General features: G+C 38.8%; 1 protein-coding gene across 3 annotated transcripts in view; it reads left to right on the top strand.

The window, feature by feature from the left end:
• SIL1 (SIL1 nucleotide exchange factor) overlaps positions 1 to 26383 on the top strand; it is a 500357-nt gene that overhangs the window by 273591 nt on the left and 200383 nt on the right. For all 3 annotated transcript variants that reach the window (XM_044069009.1, XM_044069011.1, XM_044069010.1), the window contains exon 4: positions 19230 to 19353. In XM_044069009.1, coding sequence (XP_043924944.1) covers positions 19230 to 19353 — 124 coding nt within the window. The remainder of the gene's footprint in view (positions 1 to 19229; positions 19354 to 26383) is intronic.

Here is a 26383-nt window from a genome sequence, read left to right as displayed (position 1 = left end):
CAAGACTCTGGTATTCGGGCCAACTGAGGGCTACTTGTAAGCAGATAACCTAATTGTGATGACTGCAACAGTGACTACACTCGAACATCTACATTTATAGTAATTGTACACAACTGAAATTTCTATGCTTTGCCCTTTGGCCTTTCTTAGTGGCTCAAGGGTATTCACCAAATGCCTCATTCCTGTGATTACTTTTTGCAGGATGAGAGGGGTCCAAATTTTTCCTTATTTGGACGATCTACTCATTTAGGCTTCTTCCCCTGAAGTCTTACGTTATCATATCCAGTACACTATTTGTCTCTTACAAAGCTTGGGGTTTACAGTAAACTTTCAGAAATCAGTCGTTCTTCCTTATTGGGATCACTTCTCCCAAGGCTTTCTTTAATCACCTTTTTTCAATACCTCCTTCCTCTGGTTTCAGTTACAGCCAGGGTATTTACCAGGGTACCAAAATTCATAGCCTCCACCATTCCTATGCTTCCTGTAGCCAGATTTCATATGAGAAAACTGTGGTGGTTCCTAAAGTCAGTGTAGCTCCAACACTGTCATCCTGTAGACTTTCTAGTCCCTCTTCTTTCATGCCTTAAGCTCGAGCTTCAGTGATGGATTCATCAGCTGTCTGTCAACCCAGGACTTCCTTTTCAGCTCCCAGTCGCCTCTCAGGAACTTTTCTTGGATGCCTCGGACATGGCATGGGGCGGCCTCTTTCAGTTCCCTTAAGGTCCAGGGTGTTTGGCCGCCTCCAACATTGGTCGGACCACATCAGTGCCAAGGAGATGAGAGCTCTGCTTTTCACCCTTCGGGTTTTTCATTCCCTCTTTCTTCCAGGGCTTCTCAAAATCTTTACAGACAATATCACAGTGATGTTGTATAACAACAAGCGGGGGGGGGGGGGGGGGGGCACATGGTTCTGTGGTATATCAAAAAGCAGGGGGGCACATGGTTCTGTCTTCTTTGCAGACTAGCTCTTCATGTTTGGGATCTAGCTATCCAGTGTCAAATGACTCTTCGGGCTATATAGATCCCTTCAGAACAGAATACAGTGGCAAACTCCTTGAGCAGGTCCAAAACACAGGCTCATGAATGGATGCTTCACAAAGATGTGTTTTTGGACATTGTCTATCAGTGGGATACTCCTCAGGCAGATCTTTTTGCCTCCTCTTTGAACAGCCAGTTTTCCGTGTTTTCTACCAGAGTCACAGGTCCTCTGGCTTGGAAGGTGGATGCCATATCCTTTTCTTGGAAGGGAATGTTTATCTATGCTTTCCCTGATTCCAAGGGTCCTGGTCAAGATAAAGCAGGACTCCCCCAAAATCTTGTTGTTGACTCCCTTTCGGCCCAGACAGCATTGGTTTTCACTTCTTCTGCTCCTTGCCAAGGGCAATCACTCCAAGTTACCTCACAGGGTGGACCTACTCATATAAGACAAGGGTTCTCTGATAGTACTGCATTATCCAGTTCAGTTGACACTGTGGGTTATCGGATTTTGACCCCTTTTAAGCACCTTTTCTCTGAGGACATACTGAGGGTTCTGCAGAATGCCAGGAAACTCACTACCAGAAAATCCTATATGTCCAAATGGAAGAGGTTTACTGTTTGGTGCCTTGCTTGTAACCAGGATCAACATTATGTGGAGATTATTCTGGTTCTCTCATTTATGTGAACTTCTCCATGCTGGGTTAGCATATTCTTCTGTTAAAGCTCACCTCTCAGCTGTTTCTGCTTGTCTGCCATTAACTCCTCCTCTGGCCTCTAGGTTTGAAGTTAAGCAATTTCATAAAGGCGTATTTCTTATCAGGCCTCCCAGGAAGCCTATTGCACCCTTGTGGGACCTTAATTTTGTACTTGAAAAATTGACTCATTCTCCATTTGTACCTGCAGTTTCAGCTTCCTTACAATATTGTACGTGGAAGACTGTTCCTTTGGCCCTTGCTTCAGCTAAGACGATATCTGAACTCCAGGCTGGTATGGCTGCTCCTCCCTTTTTAGTTTTTTTATAGGGACAGGGTGTCTCTTCGTATTAATCCTTCTTTTATGCCCAAGGTGATTAATAATGAGTTGTCTCTTAATCTTTTAATTTGTCCTCCTCTTTTCCTTCTCTGCAGTCTGCTAGTGAGAAGGTTCTTCACACTTTGGATTTGCCTGGACACCTCAGATATTATTTAGATAAGAGTAAGGCTATTTGTAAATTTGAGCAACATTTTATTTCTTTCATCCTAGATCTCTAGGTTTGGCTGTTTCTAAACAAACCGGCTCCTCCTGGGATCTCTAAGGCCATTTCTTTTTGTTACTCCTTTCATGGAAGAAGCCTTTCTGCCTCTGTAAAGGCTCACTCTGCCTGGACTGTTGCTTCCTCTGGTGTTTTTTTTAAGGGTCTGGATACCAGCTCCATCCTTGAGGCTGCTACTTGGACCTCTGTCTATACTTTCACTAAGAATTGCAAATTGGATGTTGTTTCCAGAGAAGGAGCTGGCTTCGACAGAGCTATCCTGCATGGGTTTCTTGTTTGCCTTCCACCTCCCATGTTTCCTCTTGAACTTATGTACTCTCCCTTTGGTAAAGAATACTACAACAGTGATATAGGAGGACATGGTACAGTTGTATAAGATCTTACCATAACAGTAGATGTCCTTTTCTTCACTATTGCAGTATATTTGCTCCATCCCTCCTGCCTCCTCCCTCCCTGTTTCTTTCTCCTTCTAGATGCACATGTGTCTCCTAGTTCCTTGGACTGTTGTTCCTCCTGTGCCTTTTCAGTTCTGCGATATGTATGTCTGTGCGTCACCTTTGTGCCCTATGCCTCGAGTGGGGAGCATACATGTGACGTATGACGTCTATAAAGTCATAAGGTTTTCGTATGCTGGCCAGACGTTGGGCTACCCGGGGCAGGGAATCCCTCTGATAAAGAATACCGCAACAGCGAAGAGAAGGACATCTACTGTCATGGTAAGATCTTACAGAACTCTACTTTCTTCAATTCTGGTCACAGAGCTAGGTTCAGAAATACTGCCTGAAGTATTTTATTTTTAAACAAGGTGCTATTGCTGTTATAAGCAGCACTTATTCATTCAGCTTTAATATGACATTAATTACTTATTCCATTTATGTTATTTGGTGCGTTAAATATAGATTATTATTACTACATTTGATATCTGTCTGGCAGTGCTATACGGTAACTAGGAATTAATGAAAATTAATTTGCAGTATATACAAGTAACAATAATAACAACAGCTGATATAGAGCTTAATGTAATTAGATCAATAAGTATGCAGAAAACTGTCCTATAGCTTATGCAGCATGTAAAAGTGAGAACTAGCTTGTGTTTCTGTTATTCACATTTAGACAGCATGTAAAAGAAAAAGCAATGCTTATGGCTCTGTCCTTTAAATGTATTATTTCAATTATTATCATGACCTATATTTATGTATATATATATATATATATATATATATATATATTTCACGTTTAAGAAGGTTTCTGATATAAAATATTTGTTAATCTATAATTTTCTGATATTTTCTTAACAAGACTAGTTATTGTGCTATAGCTGACTATAGTAGGTCAGATTCCAAAACAGTTGTTCTCTGTGCAAGTCTGCCCTAATTCTGAAAGACCTGCTCTCAATTTTAATTTCTCCAAGTCTTTTGGGATCCTGTTCGTAAGTCAAAGTATAATTCACTTTTATGAAATTAGTAATGTTTCAGCCTTTGATGTTAGCTAGAAGTGCTATGTGTAGCACTCGCAATGCACCCAGTAATGACTCCTTCTGCAGTTTGTACGGAGTTACATGTATTGGTAAGGTATTTGTATGATTATAAATTCTATTTTATAAGACCCATTGCTCCTACTCCTATTGGAACTGTCTGGGTATCCTTCTTCCACATTGCCCTCGTTTCTCCTTGCAAATCCTGGTACTTTATGACTTTGTGCCTCTGTATGTAAGACACTATACAATTGGGTGTAGCAGTTTCACTGACCAATGCTACTTTTGTCGTCCTTTCATAGACTAATATATCTGGTTTTCTAGCGTCTATTTTTTTTAACTCTTAGTAATGGTTGTTCCCATGTGATACAAACCTCATCATTTTCTATAATGCTTTGTGTCTCATGTTTCCAGTGTTTTTCAGCTACGTAAATATTATAATGTTTGCACAATCCCCAGCGCAACAATCTTGCCACATTATTATGCCTTTCAGTATGCAGTCCTTCTCCCATTAGTATATCTCAACCAGCAACAAGATGTGTGACCGTTTCCAATTCTGTTTACAAAATCTACATCTTTCTGTTTCTCCCACATGTTCAGTGGACTTTGTAAACCAATGTGTATGTAGTCCACTGTCTTGTGCCGCCAGTATTAACCTTTTGTCTTTTGATTTAAATTCACCTCTCCTTAACCATTTCTGCATTTGATCCTATTCAACATGAGGTTGTTCCAAGAGTTTTTATACGTGCAACTATATTTATGCATTTTCCACATTTCTTGCTTGTTCATCTTCACCTTATATTCTTTCTTTTGTTTTTTGGCGCATTCAGTTGCTGCCTGATTTTTATCTACTTCTGGTTTGATTTTCATTCCCGCTTGACACCGATATGCTTCTGCTAAACTAAGCAGAGAAGTAATTTTAGACTCATTCTCCTCATGTTTCAAAACTTTCACTACATTTGGATCTTGTGAGGTTAGCAGATATGTATGCAGTCCTGCGATTACAGATGTATACATGTAATCAGTTTCAAGGAGACAAATAACGCCTTCAGAATGGGGAATATATAATCTTGGTATGCACTGATTTTGTTATAAATCAGCGCGAAGCATCCTTGTTTTCCTATCCAACCTATCCCCATCTCCTTTTGGTTCCAGTCAATGACTACAAAACTGAAAGTTAGGACAGGAAGAGCAAATTGGTTTATAGCTTGGACTTCATTCCTAGATGCCGGCCCTGTTTTCAGTATTAATTTAAGTCTTCTAAAACATTCCTTACTAAGTTTTATTCACATCTGTACATGTTTTATTGTTGATCCTTCATCAGTTCCTAAATATTTATACACTCCCTCTTGCTCACGTTCTTTTATATCACATTCTTGTCCCAAACTGATGTTTTCTTGGTACTGCAGCTTTCCTGCTGTAAAGGTTGCTTTTGCACATTTATCAAGACCAAAGGACATTCTTTCATCATCTGAAAAACTTTTGACCACTTGCAGTTGTGCTTTCAGTTCCTCATCTGATCAACTATACAGTTTTAAATCCTGTACAAAAAGAATATGAGAAGTCTTTACACTGTGTGTTGTTTTCTGGGAGTCAGATTGCATGACCTAGTCTGCTAAGTAACAACAGGCAAGACAAAAAAGCAGTGGTGACAGCGAGTCATCCTAGAATATCACCATTAAATTTTTGTCCCTGGAATAATATTTTGTCCTTTATCATGGCTTAACTGCAAAGTGGTCTGCCACTGTTTCATGGTTGCTGTAATGTAGGGCATATTTTATACATTTTTAAGCACTCTTTTATCCATGAATGTGGGATATTGTCAAATGCTTTTTTGTAGTCAAGCCGTACCTTACTTAGTTAGATTCTTTCCCTTTTTACAGTTCTCCATTATGACTTTAATTTTCCTTTGATCCATATGACTTTCTTTTATTGCCTGCTTGTTGTATTGCCATGATTGACTTTATAAACTGTTTCTACATCAGTTCCAGTGTATAGTTCATACATCATCAGAAGGCAAGTTATTGGTCCATAATTGTTTTAGGGTAGCTTGCAGGTTCGTTCATAAGTAGGAGTGTTGTTTTTCCTGTTGTTAACCAGGCTGTGGTGTCTGTTCAGGGAGAGCATATAAATAGTTCTTGCTCATGGCTAAATCTTCGTGCAAATAGACCCATCAGCCTAACTAGCCTGATCTGTAAGGCCATGGAATGGATTACCATGGATCTCATTAACAAGTACATTGGCAACCACCAAACACTTGATCCCAGACTGTTTGGCTTTGTCAGGGGGAGGTCGTGTCTGCTAAATCTGGCCGACTTCTTTGAGACAGTCACCAAAACCATGGATAGGGAAAGACTGTGCACACCGCCTACCTTCACCTGGCCAATGCCTTTGAAACTGTTCCCCACTCGGGCATAATAGATAAACTCTCTCAACTAGGCATCAGTCCATATGTTTACCAGATGGGTAGCAAACTGGCTCACTGACGGAACCCGCATAGTCAAAATAGGGGAAGCCACCTCAAGCAGTAGAACCGTGACAAGTGGAGTACCCCAGGGTTCGGTCCTGGAGCCTCTGTTGTTTGAGATATACTTTTCTGGGGTGCAGGCCAGAACCAGTGGGCTATGGCTGACCAAGTTTGCAGATGACTACAAGTTAAGTGCTGTCATCAATTCCCCTAGTGATGTGGACATCCTCCAAGAGGGTCTCAGTCAGACAAATGACTGGTGCCAGAAACAGGGCCTCAAGCTGAATACCAAAAAATGCATCATTATCCCCTTTGGGGAGAGTGACGTCCCCACAAATTATCACATTAATAACGTCCTAAGCATTCAGTCCGTCGTGAGGGATTTGGGCACACAGGCTGATAGCAACCTGACTTTTGACCACAATTTTGCTTCCGTTGTACGGAAAGCCTTCTACATGGCCCACCTCATAAGTAAGGGTATCTCATCCAGGGACAAGGAGGTTATAACATCCCTGTAATCTTTCCTTATAAGGCCCATTATTGAGTACAACTCCCCTTTCGGCATGCACCTCGCAAAGCACATGCAGCAGCTGGAGAGACCACAGAGGTTCCTCACCAGGAAAATCCAGGGCCTCAAACATCTACCATGCACAGGCTAAAATCCTTATCCCTCTACTCAGTTTCATACAGACTCCTCAGAGATTACCTCTGTCTGGCATACAAAGGCAATCACGGACCCCACCTTGATTTGACTGCTGCATATCCGCAAGTCAAGATCCACTTGAGTAACCCACACACGCAGCCTCAACCTGGTCTGTGACATCAACAAGACTTGTTGGCGGGACAGATTTGTGTCCCAGAGACTTCCCCCATCTATGGAATAGACTCCCTCGCCACATCAGGCAGAGTACCTCTTTAACCCTTTTTAAGTGCAACCTGGGTAACTGGATGGGAAACAGAAAATATACCCCTGGGATTCCACCTGTGTCCCTGCTGAACAAGAGCATCGGGTGCTGATTTGTCTAAACATGAGCTAAACTCTTGGCTAGGCTTATAAGGGCCTCAGGTCCAATAGCCTAGTAACCTCCTATGATCCTATGGTTGTTAATACTTTTAGCCAGAAGTTAGGTACTGCATCTGGGCCTCGGGTTTTCCAATTAGGAGCATTTCTTAACTGTGTTTCAATCTCTCTGGCCATTACTGCATCCTATTTCATATCCTGTACCTTTGAACTTCTTGTTCTTTCTTTTACTTCTATCCATTTAGCATCTTTATGTTCCACAGGATCTTCATAGATATTTCTGCAAAAGGTATCTATTTCTTCTTTTTTGGGTTGTGTTTCAATTCCTTTTACCTTGTTTCCCAATTCTCTTTAAAACTTTGTGGCTCGTCAATAAATTGCTTATTTTGTACTTTTCCTTTATATTTATCTACATATTTTCTAAGTTTTTTTCTGCCTGTGCTGATCTTTTTAGTTTAGTTTATCATTTGCAATAGTGCATGAAAGGTCCTGTTCTGTTAAAATACTGTGTGGTGCTTTGATCACGTCTATCTTTGAGTATTTTTGTCGATCTTTTCCCTCTTCTTGTCTTAATTGCTTTATAGTTTTCTGTATTTGATACTTCCATGATATCATTTGATTTCTCCCCTTCCTTTCCCTTACTACCCTGTGCTTTTGTTGTAAGACTTTATCTGTTATTAATTTAGCTGCTTAGCAATATATCCTATTTACTTCTGTTATATCGCACAAATCTCTATGGACAGTCCTAATTACAGTGTTCATTTATTATATCAAACATCTAACTTTTTCAGTTTTATCGACCTTCTGTAGTGTGTTTCTTTCATAGATCTTAATATGTCAGTCCATATCTGTTAAATCAAGCAACTCTTCTTAGATCAGCAGTCTCCAACCTTTTTTGCGCCAAGGACCAGTTTCGTGTAAGGCAATTTTCAATGGACCTGCCATTGCCTGTTCATAATAAAGTGCATAGTATTTATTTATTTGTTTGACATTTGTTTACCGGGGAGGCCTGACTGGACTAGAAATCCATTTTCAGCTGAGACCTGGGGAGTAAAGCTCCAAAGTACAATAAAAGGACAAATGACAATAATTACCAAAAAAAGTGTACATTTTGCTTAACCGCATAACATTGATCTACTATGGTTGAGAGATACGTAAACTTAATGGCAGCCTTATTGACTTTCTAAGTTTATAAGAGCAATATTTAAAATGTGGCTATATTATTTGGCTCTGTCCAGCATACCTCTCAAGTGTACAGATTTTTGCCTCATATTTTTGATCTGTTTCTCATCAAATTGTTGTTTTCTAGCAAATCACTGACAGATTATTGAGGTTTGACATCAGAAAATGACAGACAGTTGAGTTTCAGACTTCATACCCATCAGAAAATGTATGCTAATGCAAAACCTGTATTTCTATATACTTTGTAAGAACAGTACTTAAGTGTCCCTATTTGTGGGGCTTTGTCCCACCATTATTTTTGGCTTTCTCTAGATTTCTTGCTGTAAGAGGTTCAGAGGTATGTGTCCAGATTTATTGTGCTAGGGGTTGAGTGGTATGGTCGAGAGGTACGTAAACCTAATGACAACCTTGTTGACTTTCTACATTTATAAAATAATTATTTAAAATCTGTCTCTATTTGTGGCTCTGTCCAGATTTATTGTGTAGGAGGTTGAGTGGTATGGTCGATAAGTACACAAACCTCATTGTTGCTGCTGCTGCTGCCAGGGGTCACTCTCACTCTTCACTCTCTTATATACACACACACACACACACACACACACACACACACACAGTCTCTTTTGATTTCAGGCACGCGTTCACTCACACATGCAGACAGAAACATAGACACACACACTTTTTTAGGTTTCCTTGACCTTTATTTTACACTTACTAAACAGCAAAAGCACTGCTTTAGTATGTGTAAAATAGCGGCTTGATCGGTCTCTCTGCTGACTTTCTGTCTCTCTCTCTCTCTCTCACACACACACACACACACACACACACACACACACACACACACACACACACACACACCACCATTACTAATCCTTTTTTCTACTTTTCCTCTTTGTTGTCTTATTTTGTGTATTGTACAATTTTGAATGTCGGGATGCTTTTGCTTGTATTTCTCTTCAGATATCTTTGGCACTGCTCTTTATGTATTGATTAGTTTTGCTTTCTCCTTTGCATAAATATTGCACCATATTAAATCTTTTTCTTTCCCATGTCCATATTTCTTCAGATGCTGTCATGTTTCTCCTTACTTTGGGGACTCTTTGTTCCATCATTCTGTGATATAAAGTAAAACCAATACAACAATGAAGCACCCCCACAGAGTAAATGTTCCTGTGGTGTAGAGTAAAAATAGAACAAAAAAAGCAAGAGAGAATAGAAATAGTAATAATTTGACATTTAAACAAAGGGCAGTGTTAAATGATTTAAGTAATGATGACTCTATAGTTATCAGACCAGCGGATAAGGGTGGTCCCATAGTGATTATGAATAGAGATAATTATAGGGACAATATGATAAGTTTATTACAGGAGAGAAAGTTTTACTCCAGTATTAACATGAAAGAAGTAGAAAATAAGGTATTCAGAATCTATGATATGTTGGATGACATTTTGAGGAGCAATTATATTAGTCTGGAAGTCTTTACATTTCTTAGGGTTAATAACCCTTTAATACCTATCATTCAGGTACTTCCTAAAATACACAAGTGTTCAAACAATCCCCCAATGGGACCGATAGTGGTTGAGAGGGGGTGGGCCACTGAGCCCCTATCTATTTATGTGGAACATTGTTTTAGACCAGTAGTTGATGCTAATATATATATTTTGAGGGATAGTAAGCAGTTTTTACTTGATCTATATGATTATATGAAACATGTACCAAATGATGCACAATACATACTTGTCACACTTGATGTGAAAAGTCTATTCACAGTTATACCTAATGAACAAGGTATAGAGAAAGTACATGGGTATATGTTAACATTCAACAAATGATTGTAAATTTGTTGATTTATTGACTTTATTTTTGGAGACAATATTATATAATAACATCTTCTTCTTTGATGAGGTACTATATATTCAAAATGATGGCGTAGCAATGGGCACTTTGTGCACCAACAGCTACGCCAACATTGTTGTGGCTAGCTGGGAAGAAGAAAAGTTATTTCCTTTAGAGAGTTACAGAGTGAATGTTGGTTTTTATAGACACTTTGTAGATTATTTTTTAATTTGGAAAGGTGATGAAATATCTTTATTAGATTTTGTCTCACAAGTAAACAGCTTGACTGAATTTTTAAGTTTTACTATGGCCTACTCACGAAATAGTATATCTTTTTTAGATATACAGATTGAGAGGTTGGAGAATGGCTTGTTGAATACGGGGGTACATAGGAAGGCATGTCATAGGAACACACTTTTATACAGAAAGAGCATGCACCCCCATTACGTTTTTAAAAATGTCATCAAGGGTCAAGCCATGAGGACCTCCAGATTAAATCCAACACAGGAGGGATATGATCAGGAGCTCTCAGATCTAAAGTCAAGACTCCTGGATAGGTATTACAAATTAGAAGAGGTGAATATGGCCATTGAAGAGACCAATTCAGTGAGAACAACCATAGCTAGTCCATATTTTTCCAATGTAGGCACCCCTGTAAGTGAAGAAGTGATAGTGAGAACAGAGAGTCAAATAAAAGTACCCATGTTTTATACTTCAGATACTAATTATCTGAAGAATATAGTACAGAAACATTGGGATACCCTATTACTGGATGAACACCTCAAAGAAATAGTAGGGGAAGAGCCAAAATTTCTTTTTAAGAACTGGAAGAATTTAAGAAAATTCTATGTCATCCTAAGAGCTCAAGAAAGGTGTCTTATGGTAACAATGCACACAGAACAAAACCATGTCATAGATGTAACCAGTGTGAATTTATAGATACAAGAACCACCTTTGTCCATCCAGTCACTCATCATGCGTTTACATTTCGCATGTCAGCTGATTGCCAAACAGAACATGTGGTATACCTCGCTAGATGTGTGTCATATAGTGCATTTTATATAGGAAAAACCAACAGGAAATTGAGAGAGGATCAGAGAACATCTCTATCATACACACATTGGTTCAGAGCACAATGCCCTAGCAAGACACACACTAGCAGCAGGATCAGTACACCTGTTTAAATTTTCAGTATTACAAGTCATTAATCTCAGTACATGGGGTAGATATGTTAAGAACTTCACAGAAGGTTGTGAACTGAAATGGATTATTAGGTGTAGAGCAGATAAGAAACCAGGGCTCAATGATAAAGTGCCCTTAAAACCAGTATTACATAGCAGAAGATTAAAAGTCATTAAATGAGAATTTATTTATGCATTTTTTGATACATGTTCAGGCATTTTTATGATTTTTATGTCTTCATAGTTTGAATGAGGGTTTTGAATATTTATATTTATATGTATCGTAGCATGTGTAATATTTTAAGAAAGTCTCTTTTTTCATATTTTTCATACATATATTTTCTATTATATATTCTTAATTTTTATTGATTGTAATGAATAATTGATTTACATTTGTCTAAATGGCATCGAATAGATATTTTAATATAGTAAGATATGCTAGATGACTATTTATTTTGATATATGTATTTATGGCGTTGAGGAAATGATGTCATTTGATTAATTATTCATGAGTAACTAGATTTGAAAGTATTTAAGCTCCTTCATTCAGTTATTACTGTTTGGTCTGGTGAAGCCTTAATGGTGAAAGCGCTTACCTATCTATGCCAATAAAGTACATAGTATTAATTTGTGGTGTGTTTAGCAGCGTTTTGTGCACATACAGAGTTTTATTATATCGGAGAAATTGAGTCACAGCTGTGTGTTGTTCCTGTGGATGTGACTTGCTTTTTTATTCTGTGATATAACCCGTGTTAGACTTTCTACACTAAATCCTTCACTTCACAAGTATTCCACAATTTCAGCTTCTATTTTTTTTAACTTCTACTTTACTAATCTTCTCTTCTACATTCCGTCTTTGCGATCTTAATTTTTTTTGTGAAATTTCCATATCTGGATGCCTTTGCCTGTATTTCTCTTTGAATATTTTTGGGGCTGCCTTTTTTGTGTTGATTAATTTAGCCTTTCTCCTTTGCATAAATATTGCATCGTATCCGATATCTCTTTCTTTCCCATGCCCATATTTCTTTTTTATACTTTTTAAAAGTTTCCTGATTTTTTTATATTTTCGCACTTCCTCAGTCGCTTCTTTTTCCAAACAACCTCAGGTGTCTTAGTCTAAATAGTGTTTTTCATAGATCTGTTATTAATGAACAAAATTAGCATTTAAAGATTCTGACTGTTTTTCTTCTGGAAGTATTTTTCTTTTCTCTAATTTCTCTCTTAATCTTTTTTTATATCTTCTGTCTGAAAAATCTGAGCTTCTTGCATAATAATAACAGTACATAATTTCTTTCTTATTCTCAGTAGTCTACTCTGTTATCTGTATGCCTCTTTTTGGCGTATCAGTTTTTGATTTTTGTGGACTGCTACTTCCTTCTACAACAGGGGGGCCATCCTCTCACTACTGTCAGTATAAGTGAGTTACTTTGGTGTAAGATCCATCTGTAAATCGGCTTACACCAGGGGCCAGATTCCAAAACACCTGCTGTCAGTGTAAGTGGTCACTTTGGAATTGGGGCCACGTGTCCGCATTCTGCTGATCTTGGCTAACAGAACTTCATGCTAATTTTATCCTGGTTATATATATATATATATATATATATATATATATATATATATATATATATATATATTGTAACCTGCCTTGGCTGAGGTCCTTTTAGATAGGCAATGCATTGTTATTGCAGCTTCTATGTTTTATATGCTTCCATACACCACTGACATTTTATAAAAGATTCCTGCATTTATTTATCAAGGGAAAATTCTGTAAGCTGTTGGCCACATTAAAAGTCTCCACCACTATAACAAAAGGTGGTTAGTTTCAATTGGTCAGCAGCTATAGTTTAATAGATATAAGGTGTTTTGTTTATAAACTTGGACGATGTAAAATAATGAAGTTTCTTGTGTTTTGGAAGATGAGACCTTAATTGCTCAGTCTTGCAGATAAAATAAAGGAGATTTAGTATACTATATTGAGCTGTGTTGCATAAAGTTATTTTTGACCTTAACATGGGCAACAGTCCAACTAGTTGAAATGGATTTGATTGGATGCTGACTGTCTAAAGGGGAACCAATCAGAATCCTACCATCAAAGACCAACAAGGTTGAAGTGTGAAGAAAATTATGGTAGAAAGGTAGAGAGACCTCCACAGGGAAGATAATCAAACCTAGAACAAGGCAAGGCCAATTTACGTACTTAAATATTGAAATACTGAATGTTACTAATTTGATTTATATATAAAAAAGACATTTGCATTACTAAATTGTTTAAAATTGTCATTTAGTTAAGGAAATGACTTTTGGAACAAATAGGAAAGCCATGGGTATCAAACTGAATTTCCTAGTCATACAGTTCAAAACATTTTATTACACTACTAAAAAACAAAACATTTTATTACACTACTAAAAAACATATGTATATTCCATTGTAACAGAGCTTACAGAGTGCTCCGTCATCACTGCTGTATGCTCCTGAAGTGTATTTGACTTGCATTATCTTAGAGACTTTACCCCTTTAGGATACTGAGAGCAGTTTGGAGTTGTAGCAGCCAGGAAGATGGTAGGGATAAACAGAAGTTAGCAGAAAGAATTCTGTATTCTGAATGTAAAGCATGGTACCCCTGTTGGACAGACTGTATGTTGTATTAATGTTTGATGAAAGTGTAAAACGTTGAGTATTGGATTTAAGGGGATTGTTGCTGCTGTCTTCTGAAGGAGCTGAGTGAATCTGTACAGGATTTTTCAACATGTGCTTCACGTGTAAGTGTCGGGAGAATTTGAAAGCTTGTTATCAGACAGGAAACTACCACTGGGAGTATTTCCTGTTAGCAGGGTACTATGTTGAAACTAATGAGCTTGCTTTAAATGACAATAAAAAGCACTGAATTGAGTGCTGAAAAGCATTAAGAAACTGCTGTTTTTTTTTCTGAGCACACTTGCATACTAGATACTGTGTCCTGCAGGTACAACACCAGGAAAAAGTTTGCACTTTTTTTATTTTCCTCCCTTTTATGTTAAAAAGGGACAGTTTCAATTTTTGTCTCTCTCTTGCTGAAATGAAGCAGTCATTTTCCCTGTTTGCTGTTCTGAAATGAAAGAGAGTGAGTTTCTCGAAGTAAGCAGTCAGTGTTTTATTTTCTTGCCTTGAGGGAATGAGGTTTTGCACTTGGATCATTTGGTTACATAGTAGCTAATCAAAATCGGATACAAGTTGCTCCATCGGCAGCACTATCATTAAGTGCTGTCCAGTCAAAAAAAGTGCAAAATGAGTTTTGCCTAACCTTGGATGTAAGTATTTTTGCAGGGACAAGCCCCCCCTGTACCCCCACACTCCCCAATCTTTGTACTTTGAGGTTGATCGGTAATGGAGAAAAAGGAACACTTTCAGTGAAACTCATTTTGTCCTTTTTCCTTTGATCGGACAGCACTCTGTGATAGTACTGTCAGTGGATTGACATGATCCCTTCAGAATTAGTGTGTTCACATTGCATCCATCCATCCACAAGTCCTTTTCCCCATTTTTGCACATGGGGTCAGGGCGTCACTTCAGCAGTGACAATCATCTAGAGCCAAAGTTTATACTGCCAGGTAATATTGCAAAAATCAACACTGGGAAACTAACATGAACTACAAAAAAAAAAAAAAAAAAAGCTGTGACCTCCTACATCACATTTGCACGGTTTTGTGCTAATTTTGGTGGAGCTGCTCTGAGTTTGGTGACTTAGCCAGAGACCTGGAGTGAATCTAAACTAAGTCAGAGGTATCCACTATGTTTTACTAAAACTTAGTATATTTAAAGCTTGCATTGCACTTTTTGAACTGTTTCCTGCTTAATTGCTGTTCCATATCTTACTGTTGTTGCTGCTGCTTTGTCTGTTATTTTCTGCACTTTGATATCCAAATACTGCTGTATCTCGTGCCATGGGCTGGATCCAGGTCTGTGAATTTAGTCTGTTTGGATATATTGAGCACTAAAACCAGCCTTCCTACATTAAAAAGGCCCCCTTGCACCCTTTTTGTAGAAGTGTGCAGTCCAGGATACATCTGAGTTGGAGATTGTTGGTAAAAGGCTCAGTTGGGTTCTCTACCACCACAGACAACAACAGTCATATCAGTGTCTCTGCAATTAAGCCGTCAAGTCAAAACATCTCAAAACCAAATGTTCTGGTTATAGGTGACTCAATAGTGAGATACACAGATGTCCCCCTCACCAGGTTGAACAAGGAGAAGGTCATGATCAGCTGTCTGTCAGGTGCTAGGATCCATCAAATCACGCATGCACACAAGTCTCTCAGTAACCATTACCGTTATGACTCTGTCATAGTACATGTTGGTGTAAATGACTTGAGATGTACCTCCCTGGACTATATGAAGAGAGACATGACCGAACTCTCAGATTTTATGTCCCAGGCAGGTATGTCCCTAGCTCTAAGCAGCATTCTACTCTCACAGAGGATGATGCCATAATACAGACAAAAAGTGATTGATTTCAATAATTGGCTTAGCTTTTGGTGTCTTTCCAGGGAGATCCAGTATGTATCTGCCTGGGAAGACATTGTTGACTGCTGCTTTGCCAGAGATGGCCTCCACCGGTGGTCTCAAGGCTTTAGAGTACTGGCAAAGACACCTGCCTCTCCCACAGTGCCTTTTTTAGGCACTGTCCGAACAAGAAAATTTCCAGTGTAAAGAAATCCACTAAAGACAAACTCAGGGTCATGCTGCTTAATGCTAGAAGCTTAAATAGTAAATTGCACTCCCTGGAAGCACTCCTCACCTTTGAGGATGCTGATGTTTGTGTAGTCACAGAAGCTTGGTTCAAGGCTGCTGAGAACACCCTGTCTGTACAAGGCTGCAATGCCTTTCATACATTCAGACCCCAAAGCGAGCATGAAAAGAGCCAAAGGTGGAGGTGTATCCATATTCATCAATTTCAAATACACCTCAAGACTGGTGAAACCGTACGACTCTCTGGAGATACTCCAGATCCAATTAACTATAGGAAAAACACCCTTCCACATCATCACCAGGAGAAGCACAGTGCCTACTTGGACCTGCTAGAGTCACTCAATATATAGCCAAACACCCTGGTCATGGGAGATTTCAACTATCCCTCCACCGATTGGGAATCTTACACAAGCATAAACGTGATTGCTATGAGGTTACTGGACTTTGTTACATCAGACGCACTGGAACAGTTGGTCCAGACCCCCACAAGGGGCTTAAATGTCCTGGACCAAGGAATTTGAGGGCTCAAATGTCCTTGGTCCAGGAAATTTGAGCCCCTTGTGGGGGTGACCATGGGTGACTGTAAATTCATCCTGGGGTGGCCCTTATGGACAGGGGTAGTCATTACTGATCACAGCATCGTTCTGCTAGTAACAACCGTCTAAACTTGGTCAATAAGGATATTCAGGTTTTTACATGGCTAGGCTTGTAAAGGCCCCAGGGCCATTGGCCTGGTGTCCTGCTATGAACCTATCTGTGCAAAGATACTAACTCCAAAGTCTTTTAATCTTGGGCATAAATGCAAAACTGCTTTATCCCAAAGTTCTGTAGTCTCTGAAAAGTGACGCTACAGTATGCAGGTAACTTGGATTTAAGTAAACTAATTTATTCTGATTCTGAAGAAAGTTACATTTATTAAACTCTTGTTTACGGTTATATTTGCCCGACAGAGCCTGTTGAAGTAGATTAGCAGCGTTATCATCTTTTGGCCTTTTTTCAACTGGGTACTTCCAAATGCTGATAAAATCATGTTATTTGGGATGGGGTGAATTGTTGATAGTCAAGTCAGGGCTGCTTTTAGGAGCTTGGTAGACATTTGTACAATTGCCATTTGGTCTTCATTTACTAAGCATTGGATTTTATGCAAACAAAAATTAAATCGATAAAGTAGATCTGTGCTGTAGGAGTAGACCTTGCTGCGAACCATTCAGATTTCATGATTGTGCTTCTGATTTCGTAGTCAGGTTGCCTGTTGTCTCCTGCTTCACTCGGCATTTGTAATTTGTGGGTGTGTTTTGTTTTGCGTTGAGTATTTACAAAAGCCTTTTCACTTGGAGAACCTCTTGAAGTAAGATATAGCGTGTGTGTAGACACTTAGGGTATCTGGCTTTTAATGAGGATGTAGTTCAGTAGGCAGGTTTCTGGCTGTCTTGTGTCTGTGCTGTGGTCATCTTCCACCTGATAATTTCATATCATTTATTTCTTTGTTAACCAGGTCCATTGTAGACACTGATGAGCATGTACATTGCACGACAGTTCAGTAGGAAATTCATCTGGCTTGTTTTTTGGGAGGAATCTGGAAAAAAATAAAAATAAATAAAACACCTGCAGACATCACAGACACACTGTAATGGGAGGTCAAAACTGAATTTAAATACTTGGAGCTACGAGACAGAAATGTAAACTCTTTATCTACCACTCAGCCCAGTAGCAGAATTTCCAGCTGTAGTACAAGTTTATAATTTTATATCCATTATATTTTTTGTTTTGCTTGCAAGTGTTTTTCCACTTTCTTTGATACGGTTTAAGAAGTGGAAATGTTGGAGTCACATATACCTTCTCGTGTCTGGTATGAATACACCCAGCATGCACTTGGGGCCACATCCTGAGTCAAGGTGATTCAGGTTAAGAGCAGCAAAAGACTTTGAGAGGACACATGGAAAAAATACTGAGAGATGACCCACGGCATAGGACTGTCATTTATGATTAGCTGTAATGGCGAGTACCAAAATACTGAGAGATGACCCGTGGCATAGGACTGTCTTTGATGATTAGCTGTCATAGCAAGTAAAAAAAAATATTGAGAGATTACCCGCAGCATAGGACTGTCATCTGTCATTGATGATTAGCTGTCATGGCGAGTAATGGCTCATCTGATGTATCTGCACTTAACGGTAAAACCATAAAACAGAAGCTCATTTGGTACACAGCCCAAATATGTGAGGTACTCTGGTTACCTGCTGAAGGTCTACAGTAGCACAGAATGCACCATACATCACACAGGTCTAGATGCATTTAGTGTTAGTTATATAGCTGTGGCTTAAATCACAAGCTGGAGACTTTGGGAGTACAGTTAATCACGGGGCTGTTATGAACTCAGCACCAATCCAGCTATACTACGGGCCATTTATTAACTTCTTTCTTATGTTGTTTACCTTAGAGTGTATATCTTGAGCTAAAGAGTAACTTTGCTAAACAAGTTTTCAGCAAGAATTTTGTGAACACTTACAAAATGCATTCTGCTAACCTTCTGTTTACAAGTATAAGCGTGATTATTTTTTTTCACTGTACTAAAATGTTTGTTACACATTTTCTAATTATGGCATTTCTTTATATCATTATTATTATTGTTTCTTTATTCTCCCACAGCAATCAGTCAGAAACAGCCATATCCCATCCCACACTTATCAGCCGTTTGCCTGTAATGAGGTCAAAAATCAGCTGTTGGGAGTAGTTTTCTTGGCGAGCTGGAGAGATCATGTATCCAGCATGTTTAAAAAGCAGGGCATATACAGTACTGGTACCAAGAGCTTGTTTCCACATGCTTGTCCAAGCTATAGTACAACATATTGGTACATTTGTTAATACCAGCATGCTTTCCCAAAGCACATGTCATTTGAGCCACAGCTGTATGACCAAAGTTTGCTGTATGAACCTTGGTCACTTGGGTACAGTCAGTGCTTTATCCCTCTGTGCTGGAGTCAGAGCTACTTAAGGTTTTATAACCTTCTAAAAGAATGTTAGTATACTTTTTCAGAAAAGTATAGACACTATAAACACTTTATGAATTCACTATACAGTAAGTAACGTGCAATTTGTCTGTTTTTATCCTTTAGGTCAGGCTGTTCCTGCAGGGTTGCATATAAGATTAAATCTGCAGACAGGAGAAAAAGAAGCCAAGATTCCAGATGATGAAAAGGAAAGTTTAAGTAATATGAAATATTGGAAACAAGGAAAAAGGTAATATAATTTACAGCAGTGTTAGAACACCAGCATGCAGCATGTTGTTTGAGTGCAACATTTTGTTTTATTTAGAAAAATGTATGACAGATTTTCTCTGATCTGCATTTGCACTGGATGTTTTTGGCGTTTGGTCATATTAAATATTTATAGTTACAAAATACCTTTATTTTTGAAGCGTCCATGTATTAGCGCCATGTCTACATTAGTTTAACATCACATCAAATGCTGCACTTAGTGATGTGAGACATGACTGCATACCTTAAGTCCGCTTAGTTCTTCCCATCAGTCATCCTCTAAAATTGTACCGATAGAAGCTTTGACACAGAGGAGTAGCCTAGCTAGTATCTTCCTGCTAGTATCTTCCTAGGATCATTTAATCATTGTAATGGAGCTTTAGGCATCACATGTCCGTGTCCTGCTGCATGTGTTTTCTGACATTTACTGTGAAAAGCCTGTGATATTTTACTGTGGCTTTAGCTGTTTTACTAGGTGATGCAGGAATTGTACTTTAAAGTGTCTGGAGCAGCAATGAATCTTAAGCTGTAAGACATGTTTATGTTGTCACACTTCAACTTTAAATCCCACATTAAAAGCCAGGAGTTCGTCTTTGTGGAGGAGTAACAAAATTACTATTCAGATATGTAAGCATCTTCACTGAAGTATGAACTGTGACCTCAACATGCCACCAACTCGTAACAAACTCTCACCCCAGTTTGTGTGCAGTTACGAAGCACACAGTATTCTGCTAGTTGTTGTTGAGTCTTTCGGCATTTCCCGGTTAGGGATCGCCACAGCGGAACTCCGGTCCGCTAATGATTTTTACGTGCCGAGTTGCCGGCCCTGATGCACAACCTTCAACGAAGGTACGCCCATTCACGAACGTCAACACACAGAAGACGCTCTAGCTGAGAATCGAACAGGACAACGTCTTACTGTGAGGCGACAACGCTACCACAGCACCAGCACAGCAGTATAGTATTTAGAGTGACCTCTGTTACTGTTGAAGCTCAGTTGCAGGCTTTTTTACTGCTGTAAGGTAACATTAGGTGAATGATTTACTTCCAGGGCTACTTGCAAATACTGACTTCTGTGACTAGATCACTGCTGTTGCAAGTTGCTGTTTTGTACAAACAGTTGTACTGGATTGTAGTTAAGAAGAATCTTTTTTGTTCTTAAAATACCTTTGTTGAATTATCACTTGTGAAACAGGCATTTTTACATAAAATCAGTCAAAGCATATTAACAAGATCACATTTGCAAACATTATACATCATGTATATTGTCGTTTATCCTATAATCTATGCAGCTTTGCATAAATTATTCAGTTCATTTCCTGCCTTTTCTTAAACCTCATTCCTCTTCCAAAACTTTTTTCAGTATGTATTTTTCCCATAATTTCCATGTAATTTACTCCTACCCTTTTCTAAAGATCCCACTTCTTGCTCTTTTATCTCTGTTACAATATTCACTACCTCAAGAATAGTTGGTTTAGAATTTAATCTCTGTTTTCTAGTAACTACTTTTTTGGCACGTCGCAGTGGTGCAGCGGTAGCGTTGTCGCCTCACATCAAGAGGTTCTCCGGTTCAATTCTCAGCTGGGGGTGCCTTCCATATGGAGTCTGCATGTCCTCCCTGTGTTCGTCTGGGTTTCCTCCAGGTGCTGCAGTTTACTCCCACATTATAAAGACATGCATCTAGAGCATTTCTCCCCGGGCCTCCACTGAAAATTGGCTTCGTTCCAAGTCAGAATTTCCCAGTAAACAAATGTCAAATAAAATAAAATTGGCAGTCACCAGAATTAAACTTAACAAGGCTTTACTATGTCTAGGCAATTCAGTTCTGTATCCCAGCTCAAAAAAAAAAAAAATTCCTTAGTTACACCTATTTGCTCACACAGTATTTCTGATAGAGTACTCTGTAGGGAATTTTTAAAGTCTGCCAACTCATTACACTCCCAAAACATATGTTCCAGTTGCCTCTTTCTTCTCTAAACACACCTCCAACATTTGCCATCTACCTGCGGAAAAATTCTGGAGTCTGCTTGGGGGGATAAAAGTATCTGTGCAAACACTTCCAGGCAAAAATCCTAAATCTTCTAGACTTTGTTGCATATATTTGGGAGCCATACATGACCTCCCATTGTTTCTTTGTGAATTGCATATTTAATCTTTCTTCCCAATCTTTTCTGGCCTCTTCTGATTGATTCCTGTAGTTAGTTATTGTACAGTAATTTATGTGCCCCACTAATTATCCCTTTTTTAACATCGGTGAAGTATCTTGAGTATTTAATAGGTGTAAGGGAGAAGATCTGGATGTGTTGCGTCCCAGGATGCTGTAAGAGTTCAGTGATGCATTTGTAAATTACTGATTTGACCTGTATGCTCTTTCAGGAATCTTAACAGTTTATTCAAAAAACATGTTACAAGCATTAAGATATTTTAGACTTTTATGTACAGTACTTCATTAGTAACTAGAAAGTAATTGTTAAACAAATACATACTTCAAGTTTCAACAGTTCAGCAATGCTCACAATTTAAACAATACTTGTTGCCTGCCTTAGGTAGGATGCTTTAGAATTATATGCAGAAGAATTTAACTAAGTATTTTAAATTATCTCTATTAGGATAAGATATGTTTTTGTCAATGACAGGCCTTGATCTAGAAAGACACAGATAGAGCAGGAATTAGGTGTTAAGAGATGGTGTATGGGATATAGTATGAGATTAGTCTGAATTTGTACAGGGACATAACCAATGGGTTTTAAGATAGAGTTTCAGATTGTGTTTAAAAAGTGTAAATGAAGACAGTGATGTAAGTTCATGGGGGAGATGGTTCTAATACTTTCCAACTGCATTTGAGAACAGAGCATCTCCTGCCATGTTATTAGATTTACATGTTGATACTAGTAGTTTATTAGATGAGCGTAAAGTTGAAAGGTTCTTATATTGGGTAATGAGACTAGCAAGTATTGGGGTATTGGTAGGTTGGAAAAGGGTTTTGTGCGCAATGGTGAGTTGTTTAAAGTCAATCTGATTCAGAAGCTCTAACCGGCCTAATTGTTTCAGGTTATGGCAGTCATGGGTCCTAAAGGAGGAAGCAGTAGCAAATCTGGCAATGCTATTTTTGACAAGTTAGTATATATGGAAGAAGCATAGAGAGTTGTAGAGATAAGGTGGGAATAGGCAATAGTGGTTCTGGCTAGTGGGGAGAGAAAGGGTTTTATCTTATAGAGGGAGCCTAGTTTCCTGTTGACAGTTTTTATGGTATTGTTGATATGGGTTTCAAAGTTCAGGTTTTTATCAATGGTTACCCCTAGAAGTTTAGTAGTTGGATCGGGAGATATGAGTGTACCATTATTGGATAAAACTGAAAAGTTCATTGGGAGTGATTTACGGGTAGGAGTGAAGAGGAGGAGTTTGTTTTTTTGGGGGGGTTCAAGAGGAGGCAGTGTTGCAGAAACCAGTTTTCTGTTTTATTGAACATTGTCTGAGTTAGAGTCTGTAGTTGGGATTGAGATTTAGCTGAGCAGATTATTGTCGAATCATCTGCGTATTGTACATAATTAAAGGAATAGCAAGGTTGAAGTCATTGATAAATATTGAGAAAAGGAGGGGGCCCAATATAGAGCCATGAGGAACACCTAGGGTAACTGGGAGTTGGGATGAGAAGTTGTTGTCCCATAGCACTGCCTGCTGTCTATTATCAAGGTAGGACTGGAACCATTTTATAGTTTTTGTGTCCAGAGAGAAGGATTTTAGAATATTGAGAAGTAAGTGGTGGTTGACCATGTTAAATGCTTTTGAAAGGTCGATGAAAAGTGCTGAAGAGAGAAGATTGTTATTACGGTTTTTATTGATGCTGTCAGTGAAGGATAGGAGTGCAGTTGTTGTACTGTGGAAAGGCCTGAAGCCATGTTGAGATTTGGTCAGTAAATTGTTCTGGAGTAGGTGGTCTAGTAACTGTCTGTGGATGCACTTTTCCATTATTTTAGCTAATGGGGAAAGTAGTGCTATGGGACGATAGTTAGAATATTCTATGCAGTTTCCACCCTCGTGTAGGGGGATAATGTAGGAGATTTTCCAGGTGGTGGGAATAGTGCTTTCTTGTATGGTTCTATTTATCAGCAATGATACAGGATAAGCTATGATTTTGGCTGCCTTTTGCAGGTATTCAACAGGTAGCTGGTCAGCTGAGGGGGTAGTAGATTTTAGTTTACTTAAGAGGTTGCAGATGAGGGAAGTTGGGATAGGTTGCAGGTTTAGAGTTGGGAGAGAGTTAGTAGTATTGGTTGGAAGGGCAGAGCTATCGCTATCAAAGCTATAAATGTAGCTTCTTTGCTTAAAAGTAGGTCACAGGTTTGTAAATCTCACTTTCATTTCAGGTAAAGTCATGGAAAAAAAACTGTGGCTGACTGAAAGAACTGACTGCTGGTTCTCTGACTAGTGATCAACAGCATGCTTTAACGTGACACACATCTTGTCAGGTCAGCTTGGTCATTTTTATGGCTAACTCACCACTGAGATGGACAGAGGGGACCCTATGAATTATTTGTTCCTTGCAAGAGGGTGGTAGGAAAATGTAAGTGTATGTTGTGGGACCAAAGATAGTAAGGTGGATTGGAATTTAACTGTGTGTAATCATTATCTAATGGTAATTCTTACTGAGGTGAACTTTCTGGATAGAATTGGCCCACTGCAGTAACTTGGTGTGATAAAGTTGTGACTACCACCCAGGAGAACCACAACTGATTAGTGGCTCTGACAGCTGACTGGGAAGGGTGGGTATATCCATTCTTAGGGAAGGGGCAGGAAGGAAGTGGACATATACTTCATTGCCCACTCACAGGAGGGATGGGATTCAGATACAAGATGTGGGGACAGGAGTTAAGCTCACCAAGCCACCAGTGAGTGGTAACCGTCAGTGTGTGTGTGGGAGTATGCATTTATGTGAGGAAGGTAGTGTAGCCCTCCATGATGATACAGGGTGAAGTTAGGCCATTAGAAAATGTTATAGGTTGCCATGATATTGGTGGGAGTATGGAGCACCCTTATGGCTGTCTGAATGATAGCTTCTCCAGGAACCTCTCACTTCATCACCGAAGAACAGTTATAAATGAGCCATGCCCAGTTATTGGGTAAACACATGGGAAGTGACTTAAAAAAAACTTTCTGTACAAAAGTAGGTAGGCTGTGTAATGCATTATATATAGTGCTGGGATCAGACATGTCTAGTGTTTAGCATACGTTTGTCAAATGCACATTGGAATTGTATGCTGATGATGTGGATTCGAGACTTGGCCTTTATTGGGAAGGGTCATAATACAAAAGATGTGCAACTTGCATGGTGGACCAGCCTCTGAAGGATAAAAGCAGCATAAGCTGTTTCATTCATGCTCCTCAGTCATGTACTTGGTGTCCGATACAATTCCTAACTCCAGCACGTGGCTTTATAGATGAAATACAGAAAATGGCTGATTTTGTTATCCAGAAGAATAGCTTGTGAGTTAGCTTTGTTGACAAGGTAGTAGTTACTGATGCAATTTGACTCTTGCATGTCAAGAGCAGCAGCACACTGGATCGCAAACTTCTATGAAGTAAAGTTAACTGTGGCTTTGTTTAGTCATGTAGCTTAATCTGTCTGGAGAAGTAGAGTCAACATGATTATTTTATAGCTGTAAACTAGAAGGCTATGTACAGAGCAGCACATCTTACCACGTCTCCATCCTGACATCTAGGTCTCATGGAAACCCATAATTATTCCTGAGGGCATTCTTTATTAACTACAGTTTGCCATTTGATTTTTTTCCTCCAGGTCACAGGCTAACACTGAGCTGCAAACTGCCTTTTCTGAACTGATTCTCTAGTTTAATCCATATAGTTCCTTGTAACAGAGCTGAGCCTTAGGATGAAGCCTTTTGCTTGCCTATATTATTTTGTTGGGTCTATGTTTCGCTGTTGGCTTATTTTACAGTTCAGTAGCCAAACAGCGAAATGTACACAGCAAACAGGAAAATCAATGAATTAGAAAATCAGCAAAAAAAAAACAAAAAAAAAAACACATCAAATGGCCATAGTCGGCCAACAGCCAGGATATCATGTGATACATAAGGTAAGTGAAGGGAAACCTTTTAAATTTTCTCTTTTCTCCACTGTAGTGCAATCTCAATATTGGTGTATATATATATATATATATATATATATATATATATATATATATATAGTTAGGGTATGTGTGTGCGGTGTTGGTAGACTATGGGCATTCAATATTTTTTTTTTTTTTTGATTTTCTAGTTCACCGATTTTCACGTTCGCTGTTTACATTTTGTTGTTTCACAGTTCGCTTATTTTACAATTTGGTAGCCGAACATAGACCCCATTTTGTTATTGAATGAGATAAGAAGGAAACGGGCAAGTAGCAATATCTGAGAGAGTGTGTGTTACTGTGAAATGGTACAGAGACATCTTTACCCCTGAAAGTTCTTATTTCATAGTAAAGGTTATACTGAGAAGTACTGCTGCATGTAAAAAAATAGTGTCTTTTGTTCCTTATAATAAGAGGCAAACTTTTAATTTGGTAGCAGTGTGCAAGCTGAGGAAAAATTTCACAGTATTGGAACTCTATAACTTTGCAATGTTTTTCTTGACTAAGTAAAGCAATTAACTGAGTTTTAGCATTTTTTATCATGTTTCACATACTGTAGAGCTGATAATAAGAAAAAACTTCTGACTAAATATCTATCTGTATTTTTAGGATCTAAGACAGCACTTGGATGCAGGATAAACAAACCCACATTTATTTAGCATTAAAACTAAAACATCGACTTTTCAGAACACAACAACCAGTACCTTCAGATATGTTCATTAGTCCTTAAAGTTGTCTGAGACACAGCTAGACCTCTTTCCCAGATCACTCTTGGCTCCCAGCTCAGCTAAACTAGTAGTTTGCTCCCAGGTTATAGGATCATTCTCAGCTCCAGATGTCAAGCACTTCCAGCAGTTCTCTCCCAGGCTGTAAGCCTTTCTTCTAG

The sequence above is a fragment of the Protopterus annectens genome, chromosome 4.part0 (assembly GCF_019279795.1).
Source record: "Protopterus annectens isolate FY-2018-M chromosome 4.part0, PAN1.0, whole genome shotgun sequence".
NCBI classification, from domain to species: domain Eukaryota; kingdom Metazoa; phylum Chordata; order Ceratodontiformes; family Protopteridae; genus Protopterus; species Protopterus annectens.
The sequence above is the reverse complement of the archived record's forward strand: the minus strand, read 5'-3'. Positions and strand labels throughout refer to the sequence as shown.